General features: G+C 49.8%; 2 protein-coding genes across 7 annotated transcripts in view; one reads left to right on the forward strand and one right to left on the reverse strand.

The window, feature by feature from the left end:
• Positions 1-854: 854 nt before the first annotated feature.
• On the reverse strand, positions 855-8,785 carry POLR2I (RNA polymerase II subunit I). Of its 3 annotated transcripts, none has more exons than XM_073322356.2 (6): positions 7,901-8,773; positions 7,161-7,215; positions 5,337-5,446; positions 4,260-4,334; positions 3,388-3,439; positions 855-1,075 (listed from the first exon to the last, which is right to left on the reverse strand). In XM_073322356.2, exons 1-6 carry the CDS (start codon positions 7,957-7,959, stop codon positions 1,013-1,015), a joined length of 414 nt encoding a protein of 137 aa, XP_073178457.1. In that variant the 5' UTR covers positions 7,960-8,773; the 3' UTR covers positions 855-1,012. The 3 variants fall into 3 exon arrangements, with proteins under 3 accessions (XP_073178457.1, XP_073178458.1, XP_073178459.1); XM_073322357.2 differs by having other exon boundaries at positions 5,337-5,410; positions 7,901-8,763; XM_073322358.2 differs by lacking the exon at positions 3,388-3,439 and having other exon boundaries at positions 7,901-8,785.
• The window catches only part of LOC140902350 (sphingolipid delta(4)-desaturase/C4-monooxygenase DES2), a 28,960-nt gene continuing 17,947 nt past the window's right edge, over positions 7,830-18,842 (forward strand). Inside the window, exons 1-2 of one of the 4 annotated variants that reach the window (XR_012156058.2) lie at positions 7,830-8,811; positions 14,792-15,104. Coding sequence is in view for 1 of the 4 variants with exons in the window: in XM_073322350.2 (XP_073178451.2) it covers positions 17,601-18,000 (400 nt within the window). In the remaining 3 variants the exon portion in view is untranslated. Of the gene's footprint in view, positions 8,812-14,791; positions 15,105-17,555; positions 18,001-18,842 lie in introns of those variants that run through there. The other 3 variants (XM_078849937.1, XM_073322353.2, XM_073322350.2) reach the window with 3 other exon arrangements.

Here is an 18,842-nt window from a genome sequence, read left to right on the forward strand (position 1 = left end):
TGGCTGATTCGCCTCCCTGTAGATAATACAGTAATGAAGAGACACTTCCCAGAGCACTTAAGTGCTACTGTTTTATACCATTTAATCAGCTGAGTCTTCAGCTTCTGTCCCTGGTTGTGCCCTTAGAGGGTCAGCCTCAAATTTAAGGTCAGAAGGGACTGCCCCGCTCAGCTCAGCCGACCTCTGCATATCACAGCCCCCCCGGGACCCGGATGAGGCTAACAGGAGCCCGCCCTGTTGTGTGCCACAGGCAGAGTACAGGAGGGAGGGAGGTCTGTAGCTTTGCGATGCGGAGTGCCACTACCAAAATGCCAACCCAACTTGTCTTGTGCCCTGTATCTGCCTCCTCTGCCCAGCCTGAATTGCATCAGTGCCCATGGTTGGTATCAGTCACAGGTCCAAGTTGGAGCCAGGCCTTGCCCCAGCTTGGAATAAATGCCACAGGCACAAATCTGGAGCAGGCCACCCCCAGAACTGGTTTCCTTTAATTGCTGGATTCATCCCACTTCCAGCCTGGCTGCCCTTGAGCAGCTCCCTGCAGTTCTACCTACCCCAGGATGTGCTGGTAGGGGGCAGGACCTCTGGGTGGAGCTGGGCTTGGACATTCCCACATGCAACAGGAAATGCAGAGAATTCAGAGGTGGAATGTAATTATCCTGATTTGGATCAAGCCAGGACAAACTTACCACACTAATTCCATGGAAGCTCTAATGATAATGTAGAGCACGGTGACTGATCCTGCCCAAGGGGTTGTGCCCTCTCTCCTGAGAGGCAGGTCCCTCTAGATAATACAGTAGTGAAGACACCCTCTTAGGCTACAACAGACCCGATTTCACAGAAGTACGTGCTTGTGCGACTTGAAAAATAAAACCTTTTTATTAACAAAAATACAGCGGTTAGATGACCCCAGGGCAGAACCAGGAGCAGAGGCTATTCCAAGAAGGGAACTGAGCCCAAATGTTTCTGACAACCGGGGGCCCGAGGTGATGTCAGGTCTCAAACAGCTGCCCCTTTATTCAGTCCAGCGGTGGCCGCAGTGCGGAGCGGTGCACACGTAATACAGCCTCATGGCATCCTAGACAACAGGAGAATGCAACAACTGCGTGTGACCCAGGGACATCTTGATGCCAACTAGTGAAGGGTGCAGGGACTCAGATTCCAAGGCTAGGACAGCCAGTTGTGACCACCTAGTCTGACCTCTATCCTAGCCCGAGCAAGAGAACAGCCCCAGGTCTCTTAGAAACACATCCCCGTCTTGATTTAAACATTGTCCGTGATGGAGAATCCACCAGGACCCGTGTTCCAACGATTAATTATTCGTGCTATTCAATGTACACCTTATTCCCGGTCTGAATTTCTCTAGCTTCAACCTCCAGCCCTCGGAGCATGTTAGCCCAGGGGTAGTCAGACCTCAGTGGCTCAGGAGCCAAATTATCAAGCAACATTACGCAAAAGAGCCACAGTCATGGGAATTCATTGTTTCATTTACTATAGTACTATAGATTCATATTGAAACAGGATGGGAAATATTTAGTTCTATATAATTCTCACAGCAAAATGACACCAAATATTATTATTTTATCAACTACAATTGACTAATAACATAGTAAAAGCATCCTGCTTGGTTGTTAATTAAATCAGTGTTTTAATATCACATGCTGCAAAGAGCCACATTAAAGAGCCACTTACGGCTCTCCAGCGTCTGTCTGAGTATGACTCTGTTAGACCTTTCTCTACTAGACTGAAGAGCCCGTTATTAAATATTTGTTCACCATGTCGGTACTGAGAGACCCCTCGAGTCACTTCTTCACCTTCTCTTTGTTATGCTAAATAGATTGAGCTCCTTCAGTCTATCACTATAAGCCAGGTTTTCTAAGCCTTTGATCATTCTTGTGGCTTTTCTCTCACCCCTCTCCAATTTATCATCAACATCCTTCTTGAATGGTGGATGCCAGAACTGGACCCAGGATCCCAGCAGCGGTCACACCAGTGCCAAACACAGAGGGAAAATAACCTCAGCATCTACTTGAGATTCCTGTTTATGCATCCCAGGATCACATAGATCCCAACATCACTCTGGGAGTTAATGTTCAGCTGATTATCCACCCCCCACTCCCAAAATTTATTTCAGCATCACTGCTTCCCAGGCTAGAGTCCCCCATCCTCTAAGGATGACCTGCATTCTTTGTTCCCAGATGGATACATTTAGTTGTATTAAAAGGCACGAGGTTTACAGGGATCCCCTGGGTTTGGTATCTTAGTAGTTCACCAAAGAGTGTCACGTGTCACAAAGTCTCTCCTAAAAGCCTGTGTCTCACTGGTGTCCATAATCATTGCAAAATGTTCATACCAACAACATGCAAGGAGCTGGGTATCTATACTGAACATTCTGTTCTTAGGGGCCGTGGCTTGTCACCAGCAAAGGTGAGAAATGGGTTTCTTTCAGGCAAGAGATGTTTATCTAGCTGTCTGTCTACATGTAAAGTGAGTACTGTATGGGTCACAACGGCATCCATTTACAGTCTGAGCAAAATGCTAATCAAGTGATCGCAGAGTCTCCAGGGGAGACCTTGGGCAGGAAAACCCATGCAACAGGGTTGTCCTGTTTGCAAGTGCGGACAATGGAGTTTTGGACTATAACTGTAAAGACAAACTCCACCGAGGAGGAAAGCGTGCTTGTTTCATGAACAGAAGATCCCAGCAAAGCCTGGCTGTAGTACGCTGGAAGGATTTTGAGGGAGCTTTTGCTTTCATGGCATGCCGTCGTTGTCTTAGTTAAGTTGAGGCTCTAGGATGCGTGTTATGGTTTTATTTTCTATGTAACCCCTTATTTCCAGTAATTCTGATTTCTATCCTTTGATGCTGTTCTTTGTTAAATAAACTTATTCTTGCTTTCTCTACAAACAAATTAAACGCTGTGGGTTGAACGAAGCTGTTTTCGGTGGTGTAACTGATATGCTGTGATATACTGGAAGGAGGAGCTGGGAGTTCTTTGAGTGTCCAGTGGATCAGGGATTGGACACCACAGCAGGATGCTTGAGGATTGCAGTGTCTGATTGTTAACCTGCAAAGAGACAGTGGGGCCTGCGTAGGCCTAGAGGGGAAGCCGGTGTTGCCTGAGGCTGGTGGTGGTAGACAGATAAGCCCCGGCAGGCACAGACCTAGCTGCCTAATGTTAAGGGCAGCTTGTGGTGAGGTGCATCACACTGGGACTAATCCATTCCTTGAAGCTAGATGGACTAAGCTGCATCCCATCAACTTCCAGCCAGTGGATCCTGTTACAACATTGAAACCGCTCCACATGGGCCCAAGACAGGCAGGAACATGAAAATAAGACCCTAACTACTAACTCTACGTTATTCCAAACCTAGGAGCAGATCCCCTCACCTCAGCCCTTGCGCTGTGAGACTGGAAGAATACTGCTTCTTTGTGCCCGCACCTGGAATGAAGGGACAGGTCAGCATGGAATCAGAGTAGGGATGTAAGCTCAGAGAGAACGGATTTGGGTTGGCATGTGCTTTGCTGGGAAGGAACCAGCAGGATCACTGGGAGTCTTTTGGTTAAACACATGATGTTATTGTTAGCCACGTTTATTACAGTTGTGCTGAAAGCCCAGTCAAGATCAGGCCCCTTTGTGCTAGGTGCAATTCTTGTCCCAGGGTATGTCAACACTGCAGTAAAAGACCCAAGAGGGCTCAGGCTGCAGGGCAATGAATTGCAATGCAGAAGTGCAGGGGCGGGCAGGGGTTTTAGGGAAACTGGAGGGGGCAGGAGCCAGAGGAGAATGGGTGGAGGGGGAGTCCAGGAAATGGACACAATCCCCCTGCTATTAAAACGGTGCAGGGAATTTAAGCAGGCAGAATGCAAATACCCAAGCCTGGACACACACAACTGCCTAATTCCTTGGGATCTTTAATGATCACAGGTAGGGAGGCTCTCTGTTTAACATTTCATCTGAGAAACAGCACCTCTAGATATATGGAGCTGCCTTGGAAGGGCCAGCCCTCCATACTGAACACTAGAGCCTGCTGCCACCAGGGTTTTCCTTGAAGGTCTCCCCACCAGGAATTCCTGCTTAGCTTGTGAGAACCGGCAGGACCGTAGCTAGAGCTTTCCAGATAAGTGACTCAGTTGGTTTATCTTCCGACTCTTGGAAATCTTACATGTCAGAGCTCACCAGTTAACGTAACCCTCAAGCCACTGCAATTTCCAGACCTAAAAGAATGGCTGGCAGCAGGCTCGAAAGGGTTAACACTCACTTCTGACATGGGTGATCCTCTGTCCGGGGCAAAGTTGGGTCCTGGGAAACGTCCGCAATGATTTGTGTCAATTCACTGCAATGAAAACAGACCCGTGAGGAGCTAAGAATCTATAAGTAATGAGCTGCCTTCAGGGCAGACAGGGACCGTGATAATCATACGACTCCACCCAACAGTTCCTGTGTTAAGACTGACAGATGTGTGGGAAAGACATCCAGTCTTGACTTAAATATTTCGAGTGATGGAAAATCCACCCTGTCCTTAGGCCAGTTGTTCCCATGGTTAATTACCCTCCCTTAAAAATATGCATCTTATTTCTAGTCTGAATTTGTCTAGCTTAAGCTTCCAGACACTGGGTTCTAGTATGACTTTTTCTACTAGGTGAAAGAGCTGCCCGTTCCCTTCAAGGCAACTGGACCCGTATTCCCCCTCTACAGTCCAGCACCAGTTCCAAATGCTTCATGATGACCCCTCCGATCGATGGGGCTGCCCCATTCAACAGGGGGAGAAAACCAGGCATTAAGAGGTGAAGTGACTAGCCTAACATCACACGGCGTGGCAGAGCTAGAGACAGAATCCAGGAGTCTTGACGCACCTCCCCCTGCGCTAACCACTAGAGCACACTCATACCCAGAGCCACAAAGAGAATCCAGGAGTCCCGGCTCCCAGTCCCCTGTTTCTGACAACTAGACCACGCTCACTCCCAAAGCCAAGCCTAAAGCTGGGAATTCCTGACTCCCAACCCTACACCAATTTTAGTCCATTAATTTTCACTCCTATGCTTCTTTTCTTTACCAGGCATAACCATAACACAGTTCTTACACTGTATTAATAAGGTGTTTAAACCAATTCAGTCTGTCTTCCTTTTACATCTTTTCTCATTAACATTTGTTATAAACTATTATAACATTTGATAAACTTTTATTCATGGTGCCACAGTTACGCTTACAACTGGGATAGGCCTCCATGAGAGGTGTGTTTAATCAACAGCTCGGTAAATGGGGGGAGGGGATAATCAACAGCTCGGAATCGCCACAGACTTTGTTCAGCACCAGGTCTGAGCCCTCTCATACTCACTCCACTTCATGGGTGATCTTATTGACATAGATGCAGCTGTTGTCGGCTTCCTGTTGGTAATCGCAGTTTCGACACTTGGGAAGGAAACGGAGAGAGACATAAAATGTACCCTAGAATGGGGATATCCAATCAGAAGTTGCTAGCTTAGTAAGCTCTGTTCAGTCTTGTTAATATAACCAATCAGATGCATTTTGCATGACAAATCTAGGGGTAGGTCTTCACAGCACAGTTAGCCTAGGTGATTGGTTCCCAGATCTGAGCATCAAACTTGACCTAGACCAGGTGCAAGCAACCCTACGCCCTACCCACATTACTGTTTCCTTGCTGTTTCTGCACTCGCCTGTGTGTGTCTGGGGTAGTCCCATGGGTCTTCATGCTGAGACGCTCTCTGATTCTTTCCCAGTCATTTATGTTAATTGCAGGAGAACCAGTCTGTCCTTCGCAGGTGAATTGTGGGAAGGGCATTGGAGGGCTATCAGCAGGACAGTAATTTTGCAAAGTAGACAGGTTCCAACCCAAGTGAAGAGCCCGGCTCTAACATCCCCTCTCCAGCCATTCCAGCTACCCCGGACTTAACGCATTTCCAGACCTGGGTCAGAGGTTTTTCTGTGTAGATGGTAAGGGCAGGTTGGGGCTAAAACCTGGGGAAGAGCCCAGGGTAACAGTAAAGATATATCCTTGGTGACTTTATTTCTCACTGCTTTTCCTGGCAGGAAATCTCTACTTAAACCGTTTTGAATATAACCCTGAAATTGTGGCAAAACAGGAAGCACAGAGGTATAGCACACGTGTGTGTGGAGAAGGGAATATTAGAGCTTGACTCTGTATTCCTGCACAGACAGAAACGGGGAGCGACGAAGAAAGAGTGCAACACCTCAACCTAGCGATTCACTGTTGACAGCATGAGGTTCACCACCTATCTAGCTATTCCTAACACATCCATTGCTATGGGATCTGAATACCCATATCAGAGGGGGAAGCGATCCTCAGTCCTCCATAGCCAGGAGGAAAAAGGTTGGAGGGAGGGATGTAAAATGAAGGGGAAAAGCCAGTAGGAATCAGAAAAAACATCTCCCCAAATACATACCATTTCCTAACACACAGCAGAGACTAGTCGTTTAATGAGCCCCAGTTAACCCTTATAAAAATCAATGCAACAGGCACGCCAAGTACAAGAATCACCTCTTCCCTCTGTTGGGGTTGGAGGGAGTGTCAAAAGAGCTTAAGTGATTTAGGAGCATACATCCTACTGAAATTCAATGGGATTTGCACTCCTAAATCACTTCAAGCTCAGACCTCAAAGGTACGTAAGCACTTAATCAATGGGAGTTACTGATGGGCTTTGGCCCATGAAAGTTTATGCCCAAATAAATTTGTTAGTCTCTAAGATGCCACAAGGATGCCTCATTGTTTTTGCTGATACAGACTAACACGGCTACCGCTCTGAAATACCTTGGAGGATCATTGCTTTAGGCACGTTAGGAAATCCCACCCTGTTTTCTCAGAAGGAAAGGACTGGGACGGTGATCTCAGTCCTGGAAGGGGCTGGGGCAGGATAAGGACAAGCATACCCATAGCAAGCTCCAGCTGACAACAAAATCCTCAACAGGCTATTGCAGAAAGCAGCCCAAGTGCATATGAGGTTAAACACTAGAATCTTTTAAAGCGGTTTCTTCCCCTCGGGAAGCCAAGATCAGCCCTCGCCTCAGTTTACTGTGAGGGAGAGGTAGCTAAAAGCTGAGTCAGTATGAAATTGGACCAACTCTGCTACAGTCACTGGGCTCAGAGCAGGGCTGAATTTGGCCTTGGCCGTTTGAAACTCACCGCATAGAGCAGGATTCTGTTTTCCTTGTCTTCCTTGGGGTACAGCATGTTGTTGCTATCACAGACACAAAGGACAACAATGAGGAGCAAGGTCCCTGGCACGTGTCAGCGGGGGGCAGGGGACACCCTTCCCTAGCTTTTTAATATTAGATTCCGGGGGTGGGGGGGGCAAAACTTCCCTCCCCCTCTTCGCGGCGGCTACAGGGCGGGTTTGTTACTGTCGGGTCCGCGGGCAGCAAAGCCTGGCTTGTTGCGGCTGGAGTCTCTCCTCGGGCGGCGGACACACCGGATCCGCACTGTCGGGGCCCGTGGTGCCATGCCAGGGGCTCCCGTTCCAAGCCACGCGCCTGGCCGGATCGCAAGGCAAAGAGCCCCCTGCAGCTCCCCAGCCTCTGGGGAGAGGGGTGGGGCGAGATCAGGAGAGGGGGGGGGGCAGGAGCCTGCAGGGGGGCTGGGGCCTGAGGGAGGGGCTCATGCGGTGGGGTGTCCCGGGGAGGGGACCCACAGGGCAAAGGGGGACCCGAGCAGCGGAGGGGGGGGGCTGGGGGACGCAGGGGTTCAAAGGAGACCGGAGGGAGCAAGACCCAGGGGAAGGTTGGGGGAGGGGGGCTGGGCCCCAGAGGAGCCCGAAGGGGGGGGGCCCGCTGGGGGAGGGGGGCGGTGGGAGGAATCGGGGGACGGGACCGGAGGGGGGGGGGGAGAGGTGCAGACCCCCCCCCGCCGCCGCCGCCAGCGCTCACCACTCCTGGCAGAAGCGGATCCCCACGAAGCCCGGCTCGTACGTCCCGTCCGCCTCCATAGCAACCGCGCCACCTGCGCAGGCCCAGAATCCTTTTCCGCCGCGGCCGGGCCGCCTTTGCGCGCGCGCGCGCGCTACGGGCCGCCAGCGGGGGCAAAAGAGGCTCGAAGGCGGCGGCGCGCGCCCAGGGCTTCTCCCTCCACCTGCCCCGCGCGGGAGCGGGACGTGTGACTTTCCTCCGGCCACCTTGGCGTCACGCCGTGCGCGTGCCGGGCCGTGACGTCACAGCAGGCCGGGCCGGGGCCCTGCAGGAAGGGGGCGCGCGCGCGCGCTGCCGGGGGAGTCGGGGGTGCACGACTGGTGCCAAGCGAGGGGGCCGCCATTTTGGGCCGTAGCCGCAGGCAAGCCACCGCGACGCGAGGCCTTCCCCTCCGCTCCCCGCGGACGGGGCCTCGGCCCGGTCTGGGCGCCGGGGCTCGGGAAGGATGGGGGCCCACCGGCGAAAGTCCAGAGAAGAGCACGGAGAACGGTCTGGGCGGCCATGAGCTGGGAGGGACGAGCGAAACCACCGGGTTCGTGTAGGCTGGGGAGGAGAGGCCTGAGCGGGGACACGATCGCGGTTGTCCAGGAAGGCCGGTCTCGGTCGGGCGGCTCCCGTCTCTTCACGTGCGGTGTGCTTATACCCCCCGACTCCATTTTCCGCGCCATGCATCTGATGAAGTGGGTTTTAGCCCACGACGGCTTATGCCCAGATAAATTTGTTCGTCTCCAAGGGCATGTCTGCGCTTACATCCGGCGCGATCGATCCAGCTGACAACTCGACCGCCAAGCGCTCTTCCCATCAAGCGAGAAGCGCAGGCAGAGGCGAAAGGGGAGCGTCAGCAGTTGACCTACTGCAGTGAAGACGCCGCGGTAAGCAGATCTAAGTACATCAACTTCGTAGCTGAAGTTGCGTAACTTGGATCGATCCCTCCCCCCCCGCAGCGTAGACCAGGCCTCGCGTGCCACAAGGAGTCCTCGTTGTTTTTGCAAGTACATAAAAGGTTGTTACAAGGAGGAGGGAGAAAAATTGTTCTTCTTAACCTCTGAGGATCGGACAAGAAGCAGTGGGCTTAAATTGCAGCCAGGGAGGTTTAGGTTGGACATTAGGAAAAACTTACGAACTATCAGGGTGGTTAAGCTCTGGAATAAATTGCCTAGGGAGGTTGTGGAATCTCCGTCATTGGGGATTTTTAAGAGCAGGTTGGACAAACACCTGACAGGGATGGTCTAGATCCGTGGTTCTCAAACTTTTTTGTTTGCGGACCACTTGAAAAGTGCTGAGGGACTCGGCGGACCACTTAATGATCTTTCCCAATGTTGTTTGTACCATTAGCTAACTATTGTAAAGCGCTTTGGATAAAAGTGCTGTATAAAAATTCTCTTCATTCTCTTGTGTGTGGCCACCCAGGTGCACACCTTAGAGCAGAGGTGGGCAAACTACGGCCCGCAGGCCACATCCGGCCCGCTGGACCGTCCTCCCAGCCCTGGAGCTCCTGGCCAGAGAGGCTTGCCCCTGGCCCCTTCCCTGCTGTCCCCACTTCCCTGCAGCCATGCTGCCGCGTGAGGAGCGCGGCTGGCTCTGTCTGGGCGGCAGGGCTGCAAGCTCCTGCTGCTCTGAGCAGTATGGGTGTGGATAGGGGGTGGGGAGGCAGTCAGGGGATAGGGAGCAAGGGGGGTTGGATAGGGGCTGGGGTCCCGGGTGGAGGGTCCTGGGCGGGGGCGGTCAGGGGACAAGGAGCAGGGGGGGTTGGATAGGTTGGAAGTTCTGAGGGGGGCAGTCAGGGGGCAGGAAGTGGGAGAGGGCGGATAGGGGACAGGGGACAGGCTGTTTGGGGAGGCACAACCTTCTCTACCCGGCTCCATACAGTTTTGCACCCCAATGTGGCCCTGGGGCCAAAAAGTTGGCCCACCCCTGCCTTAGAGGGAACTATCCACGGACCACCTGAATAGGGTTCGTGGACTGCAGGTGGTCCACGGATCACAGTTTGAGAACCTCTGGTCTAGATAATACTTAGTCCTGCCTTGAGTGAAGGGGACTGGACTAGATGACCTCTCGAGGTCCCTTCCAGTTCTATGATTGATTCTATGATCATCCCCTGGTCAGGCTGCCTTGTGATGTCATCGCCTGGGCAATGATGCAACGATGTCTGTGTTGCCATGATGTCTCCTTGTGGAGGCGGGATGAGACACCACTATGATGTCATCGCCCAGTGACACAACACCGCCACATTGCGATGTCATCACTTGGTGATGCGATACCAAACTACATTGTGACATCAGCGGTGCCACGTTTTCCTCCGCAGTGGTGGGATTTGGGGCTGGGGCTGGAGCCACCAGCCTCTAGCACATCTGAGCCCTCTGATTGGCTACCCACCGCCCTGGCCCGTTTCCTGGCGCAGGAGAACCCATAGCGCTGTGCCTGGCTGAGCTCTCTCCCCTTCCCTTCAGCCACCTACCCAAACCCATTCTCACCAGGATGGAGGAGGGAGCTAAAGAACCTAGCAGCTCAGGGTGGCTCTGCCCCCTTCTCCTCCCTTCTGTCCTGTGAGCAATAGGGATAACATGGTGATTCTGCCCTTATCACCCGCCTCCATGGAGCACCTGCCTGGGAAGAGGCATATAGAGGTGAGAAGCTGGGCATTTTTATTGCTATTCGGTGCATTACAGTAGTAGCTAGCATCGAGGACTCGAACCCCAGATGGCGCGGTTCGTTGTCTGACTGGAGAGAGACAGGCAACACCAGCAAGGTCCGAACACAAAGCTCTTTATTGAAGAGTGCACACAACAATAAAGAGCAACCCGTCTCCAAAGAGAACCAGCAGCCTCTAAGTAAAACTAATAGGTTTTTATAGACAGTCCCGTCGTGTCACAGATTTATTAATAAAGCAGCCCACCCACCCCCCATGTTACTTTAAATCCTCTTTCTCTATTATGCATGCACTCTACCCCCTTATTGTAGCTAACTTTTAGCAAATCATAATGCTTCACTAACTTTCTTATCGGTATGGGTGTCAACCAGGAGACAAGGAGTTAAAAACAGACATAACACAAGAGCAGGGGGTGGAAAACAGTGCCTCCATAGCTCAACAAACTGTTCCCAGAACATTTGGTACAAAAAATGCAGGAATGCAGGCCTCCCCTTTTTTCTTACTCCCTGCAACTTAAACAAGTATTCTTTCATTCTACTTATCTCGTTCAGGGACTTTCCCAGCAACCTTTATTGGCCTGACTTTGGTTTGGTTGGCATAACTGCTTCATATTTAATTTTTCTCACCTAACAGTAGACACCCCAGTCATGGATTAGGCCCTCCTTGTTGGAATTCCCTCTGAGACCCCTTTCCATTTGGCTCCCCAAGAACTCAGTTCGATTCCAGCCTCCGTCCCTCTGGTGTCTTTGTTTGGCATACCCCAGCGCTACGCTGAGTTGATCAGATTCAAACGCAGTGGGGGGATGGCCGCAGAAACCTTCTCGCTTTGTATACATCACACATCTCATTGTATTTACTGTACGTTGCATAACACATTTTTGGACAGGCTGAGTTACTTTGCAGGAACAAATCCCTGTGCAGCATGTGCTAACCGCGCACTGACCAGGCTTTGACTTCCTCTTTACCTCATCTCTACATTCCTAACGTCCCTGGCTATCTAGTTTATCGGAAATAGTTCCCTGCGTGTTCTCTTTCCTTAGTTGGCTCAGTTATTCTGTCTTAGCTTACTGACCTAGTTACTTACCTTATTTAGCACAGATAGTCTGTTTTCAACTGGATGATTCATTTATATCCCTAATTCTATCTTCCAAAAAATGAAGCCTCCCGCCATGTGTTAATTACTCACCTCAGGCCAGGCCTCAGCTGCAATTGTTCCCAGTGTGATGTTGCACTCCGTATGTTTTATGGAAATATGCTTATGAGTGTGAATATGATGTAACTGGAATATGCTTTATGCAAAGGTCTCTTGTAAGGTATCATAACAAAGGTTATAACCTATTGAATATATTCCTCCTATTTGTATGCATGTATCATTCTTGTTATCTGAAGCTAGAAATACGAAGTATAACTCTGAGGTCCTATTGTTATTATGCAAAGTATGGGCCATTAATGGTGGTTTAGAATCTTGATGGCTCCCATTGACTAGGACAATTGGTTGTAAATGATTTATTTACCTGCACGCCTTCCTGTGTAGGTGGGGGCCAACCCAGGAAGAAGGGAGACTAGGGGGTCTTACAGTAGTGACATGTGACCATGTCACATGATAGTGGAATCCATCTTAATTCTTGTACTTTTCCATTGATGAGGTGGGGGGTGGGGACCGGGACAAGCACAGGCAAAAGAGTCCCGCCTTGTGCCAAAGCTATAAAAGCAGGTGGAGTAGGACAAAGGGGTGGCCAGTCATGAGAAAAGAACAGGAGGACTTGTGGCACCTTAGAGACTAACCAATTTATTTGAGCATGAGCTTTCGTGAGCTACAGCTCACTTCATCGGATGCATATTGTGGAAAGTGTAGAAGATCTTTTATACACACCTGGATTTACACACCTGGATTATATAAACCTGGATTTGTGCTGGAAATGGCCCACCTGATGATCACTTTAGATAAGCTATTACCAGCAGGACAGTGGGGTGGGAGGAGGTATTTTTTCATATTCTCTGTGTATAAATAAAGTCTGCTGCAGTTTCCACGGTATGCATCCGATGAAGTGAGCTGTAGCTCACGAAAGCTCATGCTCAAATAAATTGGTTAGTCTCTAAGATGCCACAAGTACTCCTTTTCTTTTATGCACACAAAGCATGAAAAAATACCTCCTCCCACCCCACTCTCCTGCTGGTAATAGCTTATCTAAAGTGACCACTCTCCTTACAATGTGTATGATAATCAAGGTGGGCCATTTCCAGCACAAATCCAGGGTTTAACAAGAACGTCTGGGGTGGGGGGAGTAGGAAAAAACAAGGGGAAATAGGTTACCTTGCATAATGACTTAGCCACTCCCAGTCTCTATTCAAGCCTAAGATAATTGTATCCAATTTGCAAATGAATTCCAATTCAACAGTCTCTCCCTGGAGTCTGGTTTTGAAGTTTTTTTGTTGTAATATCGCAACTTTCATGTCTGTAATTGTGTGACCAGAGAGATTGAAGTGTTCTCCGACTGGTTTATGAATGTTATCATTCTTGACATCTGATTTGTGTCCATTTATTCTTTTACGTAGAGACTGTCCAGTTTGACCAATGTACATGGCAGAGGGGCATTGCTGGCACATGATGGCATATATCACATTGGTGGATGTGCAGGTGAACGAGCCTCTGATAGTGTGGCTGATGTTATTAGGCCCTGTGATGGTGTCCCCTGAATAGATATGTGGGCACAGTTGGCAACGGGCTTTGTTGCAAGGATAGGTTCCTGGATTAGTGGTTCTGTTGTGTGGTATGTGGTTGTTGGTGAGTATTTGCTTCAGGCTGGGGGGCTGTCTGAAGGCAAAGACTGGCCTGTCTCCCAAGATTTGTGAGAGTGTTGGGTCATCCTTCAGGATAGGTTGTAGATCCTTAATAATGCGTTGGAGGGGTTTTAGTTGGGGGCTGAAGGTGACGGCTAGTGGCGTTCTGTTATTTTCTTTGTTAGGCCTGTCCTGTAGTAGGAGACTTCTGGGAACTCTTCTGGCTCTATCAATCTGTTTCTTCACTTCCGCAGGTGGGTATTGTAGTTGTAAGAATGCTTGATAGAGCTCTTGTAGGTGTTTGTCTCTGTCTGAGGGGTTGGAGCAAATGCGGTTGTATCGCAGAGCTTGGCTGTAGACGATGGATCGTGTGGTGTGGTCAGGGTGAAAGCTAGAGGCATGTAGGTAGGAATAGCGGTCAGTAGGTTTCTGGTATAGGGTGGTGTTTATGTGACCATTGTTTATTAGCACTGTCGTGTCCAGGAAGTGGATGTCTTGTGTGGACTGGACCAGGCTGAGGTTGATGGTGGGATGGAAATTGTTGAAATCATGGTGGAATTCCTCAAGGGCTTCTTTTCCATGGGTCCAGATGATGAAGATGTCATCAATATAGCGCAAGTAGAGTAGGGGCATTAGGGGACGAGAGCTGAGGAAGTGTTGTTCTAAATCAACTGTAAAAATGTTGGCATACTGTGGGGCCATGCGGGTACCCGTAGCAGTGCCGCTGATCTGTAGGTATACATTGTCCCCAAATGTAAAATAGTTATGGGTAAGGACAAAATCACAAAGTTCAGCCACCAGGTTAGCTGTGACATTATCGGGGATACTGTTCTTGACGGCTTATAGTCCATCTTTGTGTGCAGTGTTGATGTAGAGGGCTTCTACATCCATAGTGGCCAGGATGGTGTTATCAGGAAGATCACCGATGGATTGTAGTTTCCTCAGGAAGTCAGTGGTGTCTCGAAGGTAGCTGGGAGTGCTGGTAGCGTAGGGCCTGAGGAGGGAGTCCACATAGCCAGACAATCCTGCTGTCAGGGTGCCAATGCCTGAGATGATGGGGCGCCCAGGATTTCCAGGTTTATGGATCTTGGGTAGTAGATAGAATATCCCAGGTCGGGGTTCCAGGGCTGTGTCTGTGCGGATTTGATCTTGTGCTTTTTCAGGGAGTTTCTTGAGCAATTCCACCATGAGTGATCACTTTAGATAAGCTATTACCAGCAGGAGAGTGGGGTGGGGGGAGAGAAAACCTTTTGTAGTGGTAAACACCCATTTTTTCATGCTTTGTGTGTATAAAAAGATCTTCTATACTTTCCACAGTATGCATCCGATGAAGTGAGCTCTAGCTCACGAAAGCTTATGCTCAAATAAATTGGTTGGTCTCTAAGGTGCCACAAGTACTCCTTTTCTTTTTGCGAATACAGACTAACACGGCTGTTACTCTGAAACCAGTCATGAGAAGACCCTGGCTTACCACCTGAGATGTCTGCTGGATCCAACAAAGACTGTACCAGGGGAGAAGATTGGGCCCAGACTAGGAAGGAATCTAGTCTGTGAAAGAAGCTTATTGGAAGATCTTTGAGGGTCAGATATTACCTGTAATCAGTTTCTTAATGTATGAGGCTTAGACTTATGTGTTTTTTGCTTGGTGACTTACTTTGTTCGGTCTGTTATTATTTGAAACCACTTAAATCCTACTTTTTATACTTAATAAAATCACTTTAGTTTATTAATAAATCCAGAGTAAGTGATTAATATTTGGGGGAGCAAACAGTCATGCATCTTTCTCTATCAGTGATATAGAGGGCGAACAATTTACGAATTTACTCTGTATAAGCTTTATGTAGAGTAAAAGGGATTTATTTAGAGTTTGGATCTTATTGGGAGCTGGGTCCTGGAGATAAGTAACTTGCTGAGCTGTTTTCAGTTAAATCTGCAGCTTTGGGGGCGTGGACCAGACCCTGGGTCTGTGTTGCAGCAGGCTAGCGTGTCTGGCTCAACAAGGCAGGGTTCTGGAGTCCCAAGCTGGCAGGAATAACGAGCTCAGAGGTAATTTCAGCACATCAGGTGACAGTCCCAAGGGGATCTCTGTCATCAGTTCTGTTCGGCCTTCCTCCAGTAGCTTAAAGAGCCTTTAGTACAGGGGTGGCCAACCTGAGAGTGAGAAGGAGCCAGAATTTACCAGTGTATGTTGCCAAAGAGCCACAGTAATACGTCAGCAGCTCCCCCGCCCCGACTCCCAGCGCCTCCCGCCCACTGGCAGCTCCGTCAATCAGCGCCTCCCTGCATCTCCCGATCAGCTGTTTTGTGGTGGGCAGGAGTCTTGGAGGGGCGGGGGGGAGCGAGGGCATAACAGGAAGGGGTGGAGTGGGGGCAGAGCCAGGGGTGGAGCAGTGAGCACCCCCTGGCACCTTGGAAAGTCGGTGCCGGTAGCTCCAGCCCCCAGAGTCGGTGTCTGTACAAGGAGCCACATACTAACTTACGAAGAGCTGCATGTGACTTCGGAGCCACAGGTTGGCCACACCTGGGTTAGTACCTGGTATTTTCTCCCGTGAAGGTACTGATACATTGTAATCAACTCTCTGTATCCTTTTAGATATGTGAACCAGATGGAGTGCTGGGTGTAAGAGATGAGAGGTAATTGTCCTGCTCCAGTCAGCATTGGTGAGGCTTCGGGTGGAGTGCTGTGTCTGCCTGCGGGGGGTGGGGTGGGGGCGCAGTCTAGGAAGGATGTGGACAAACTGGAGAGAGTCTGGAGCAGAGCAAAAAAATGACAAAAGGTTTAGCAAACCTGACCTGTGAGGAGGAAAGGATAAAAAATATAGGCCTGTTCACTCTTGTGAGAAGGAGACTGCCGGGGGGGGCGGACCTGAGAGCAGTCGTCATAGATGTTAAGGACTGTTACAAAGAGGATGGTGATCAATTGTTCTCCATGCCCTCTGTAGGTAGGATAAGAAGCAATGGGTTAATCTGCAGCAAGGGAGATTTCGGTGAGATATCAGGACAAACTTTCTAACTCTCAGGGGAGTGAAGCTCTGGAACAGGCGTCCAAGGGAGGTCGTGGGATCCCCATCACTGGAGATTTTAAAGAACAAGTTGGACAAATGCCTGTCAGGGCTGGGCTGGTTTATTTCGTCCTATCTCAGTGCAGGAGGCTTGACTGGATGACCTCTTGTGGTCCCTTCCAACCTGACATTTCTGTGATGGTGCTCATTAAGTCTCTCTCTGTAAGGCACTTTCAAATCTTTTTGGTGCCTCTTTCCTGTCTCCTGACTGATCACTTGTTATGACTGCTGTATCACCCGTCGGTCAGCGGCAGGGACTGAGCCTGTCATCTTTAGCTCCAGAGCCCAGATCTCAACTGTGTGAGCTAATGGACTCATTCCAGCAGCTGGAAGCAATAGAAGGCAGTTATCCCTTTCAGATCAGCCGTAGCAGGCGTGCTTGGTCAGTGTATTCCATTACTGCTATTTATGATTTTTATTACAGTAGAAGCTAGAACCCCCAGTAAGTTCTGATGCCCTATTGTGTTAGGGGCTGGGCCTTTGGATTCCCCCTGAGAGCAGTGTAAAGCGGAGGAGTATGGTCCAGCGGGGAGACATGCATGATATTCCAGCCATTAACCTGCTGTCTGGCCTTAAGCAAATCTCTTTGCTTTTGTTTCCTACCCTCTTTTATAGGGTAGGAGTAACCGTCCTTAGCCCTGGTCTACACTAGGACTTTAGGTCAAATTTAGCAGCGTTAAATCGATGTAAACCTGCACCCGTCCACACAATGAAGCCCTTTATTTCGACTTAAAGGGCTCTTAAAATCGATATCCTTACTCCACCCCTGACAAGTGGATTAGCGCTTAAATCGACCTTGCCGGCTCGAATTTGGGGTACTGTGGACACAATTCGATGGTATTGGCCTCCGGGAGTTATCCCAGAGTGCTCCATTGTGACCGCTCTGGACAGCACTCTCAACTCAGATGCACTGGCCAGGTAGACAGGAAAAGAACCGCGAACTTTTAAATCTCATTTCCTGTTTGGCCAGCGTGGCAAGCTGCAGGTGACCATGCAGAGCTCATCAGCACAGGTGACCATGATGGAGTCCCAGAATCGCAAAAGAGCTCCAGCATGGACCGAACGGGAGGTACGGGATCTGATCGCTGTTTGGGGAGAGGAATCCGTGCTATCAGAACTCCGTTCCAGTTTTCAAAATGCCAAAACCTTTGTCAAAATCTCCCAGGGCATGAAGGACAGAGGCCATAACAGGGACCCGAAGCAGTGCCACGTGAAACTGAAGGAGCTGAGGCAAGCCTACCAGAAAACCAGAGAGGCGAATGGCCGCTCCGGGTCAGAGCCCCAAACATGCCGCTTCTATGATGAGCTGCATGCCATTTTAGGGGGTTCAGCCACCACTACCCCAGCTGTGTTGTTTGACTCCTTCAATGGAGATGGAGGCAATACGGAAGCAGGTTTTGGGGATGAAGAAGATGATGATGAGGTTGTAGATAGCTCACAGCAAGCAAGCGGAGAAACCGGTTTTCCCGACAGCCAGGAACTGTTTCTCACCCTGGACCTGGAGCCAGTACCCCCCGAACCCACCCAAGGCTGCCTCCTGGACCCAGCAGGCAGAGAAGGGACCTCTGGTGAGTGTACCTTTTAAAATACTATACATGGTTTAAAAGCAAGCTTGTGAAAGGATTACTTTGCCCTGGAATTCACGGTTCTCCTAGATGTACTCCTAAAGCCTTTGCAAAAGGTTTCTGGGGAGGGCAGCCTTACTGCGTCCTTCATGGTAGGACACTTTACCACTCCAGGCCAGTAACACATACTCGGGAATCATTGTAGAACAAAGCATTGCAGTGTATGTTTGCTGGCATTCAAACAACATCCGTTCTTTATCTCTCTGTGTTATCCTCAGGAGAGTGAGATATAATTCATGGTCACCTGGTTGAAATAGAGTGCTTTTCTTCAGGGGACACTCAGAGGAGCCCATTCCTGCTGGGCTGTTTGCCTGTGGCTAAACAGAAATGTTCCCCGCTGTTAGCCACAGGGAGGGGGGAAGGTTGAGGGGGTAGCCACGCGGTGGGGGGAGGCAAAATGCGACCTTGTAACGAAAGCACATGTGCTATGTATGTAATGTTAACAGCAAGGTTTACCCTGGAAGAGTGTAGCCACTGTTTTATAAAATGTGTCTTTTTAAATACCGCTGTCCCTTTTTTTTTCTCCACCAGCTGCATGTGTTTCAATGATCACAGGATCTTCTCCTTCCCAGAGGCTAGTGAAGCTTAGAAAGAAAAAAAAACGCACTCGCGATGAAATGTTCTCCGAGCTCATGCTGTCCTCCCACACTAACAGAGCTCTGACGCAGGGAGGGGCGACTGAGGACACGGCTTACAGGGTTGGCTTCAGGGAGCTAAAATCAACAAAGGGGGTGTCTTTACATCAAGGAGTATTTCAGGCAGGACTTCACGGAGGGTTCCAATAA

The sequence above is a fragment of the Lepidochelys kempii genome, chromosome 23 (assembly GCF_965140285.1).
Source record: "Lepidochelys kempii isolate rLepKem1 chromosome 23, rLepKem1.hap1, whole genome shotgun sequence".
NCBI classification, from domain to species: Eukaryota; Metazoa; Chordata; order Testudines; family Cheloniidae; genus Lepidochelys; species Lepidochelys kempii.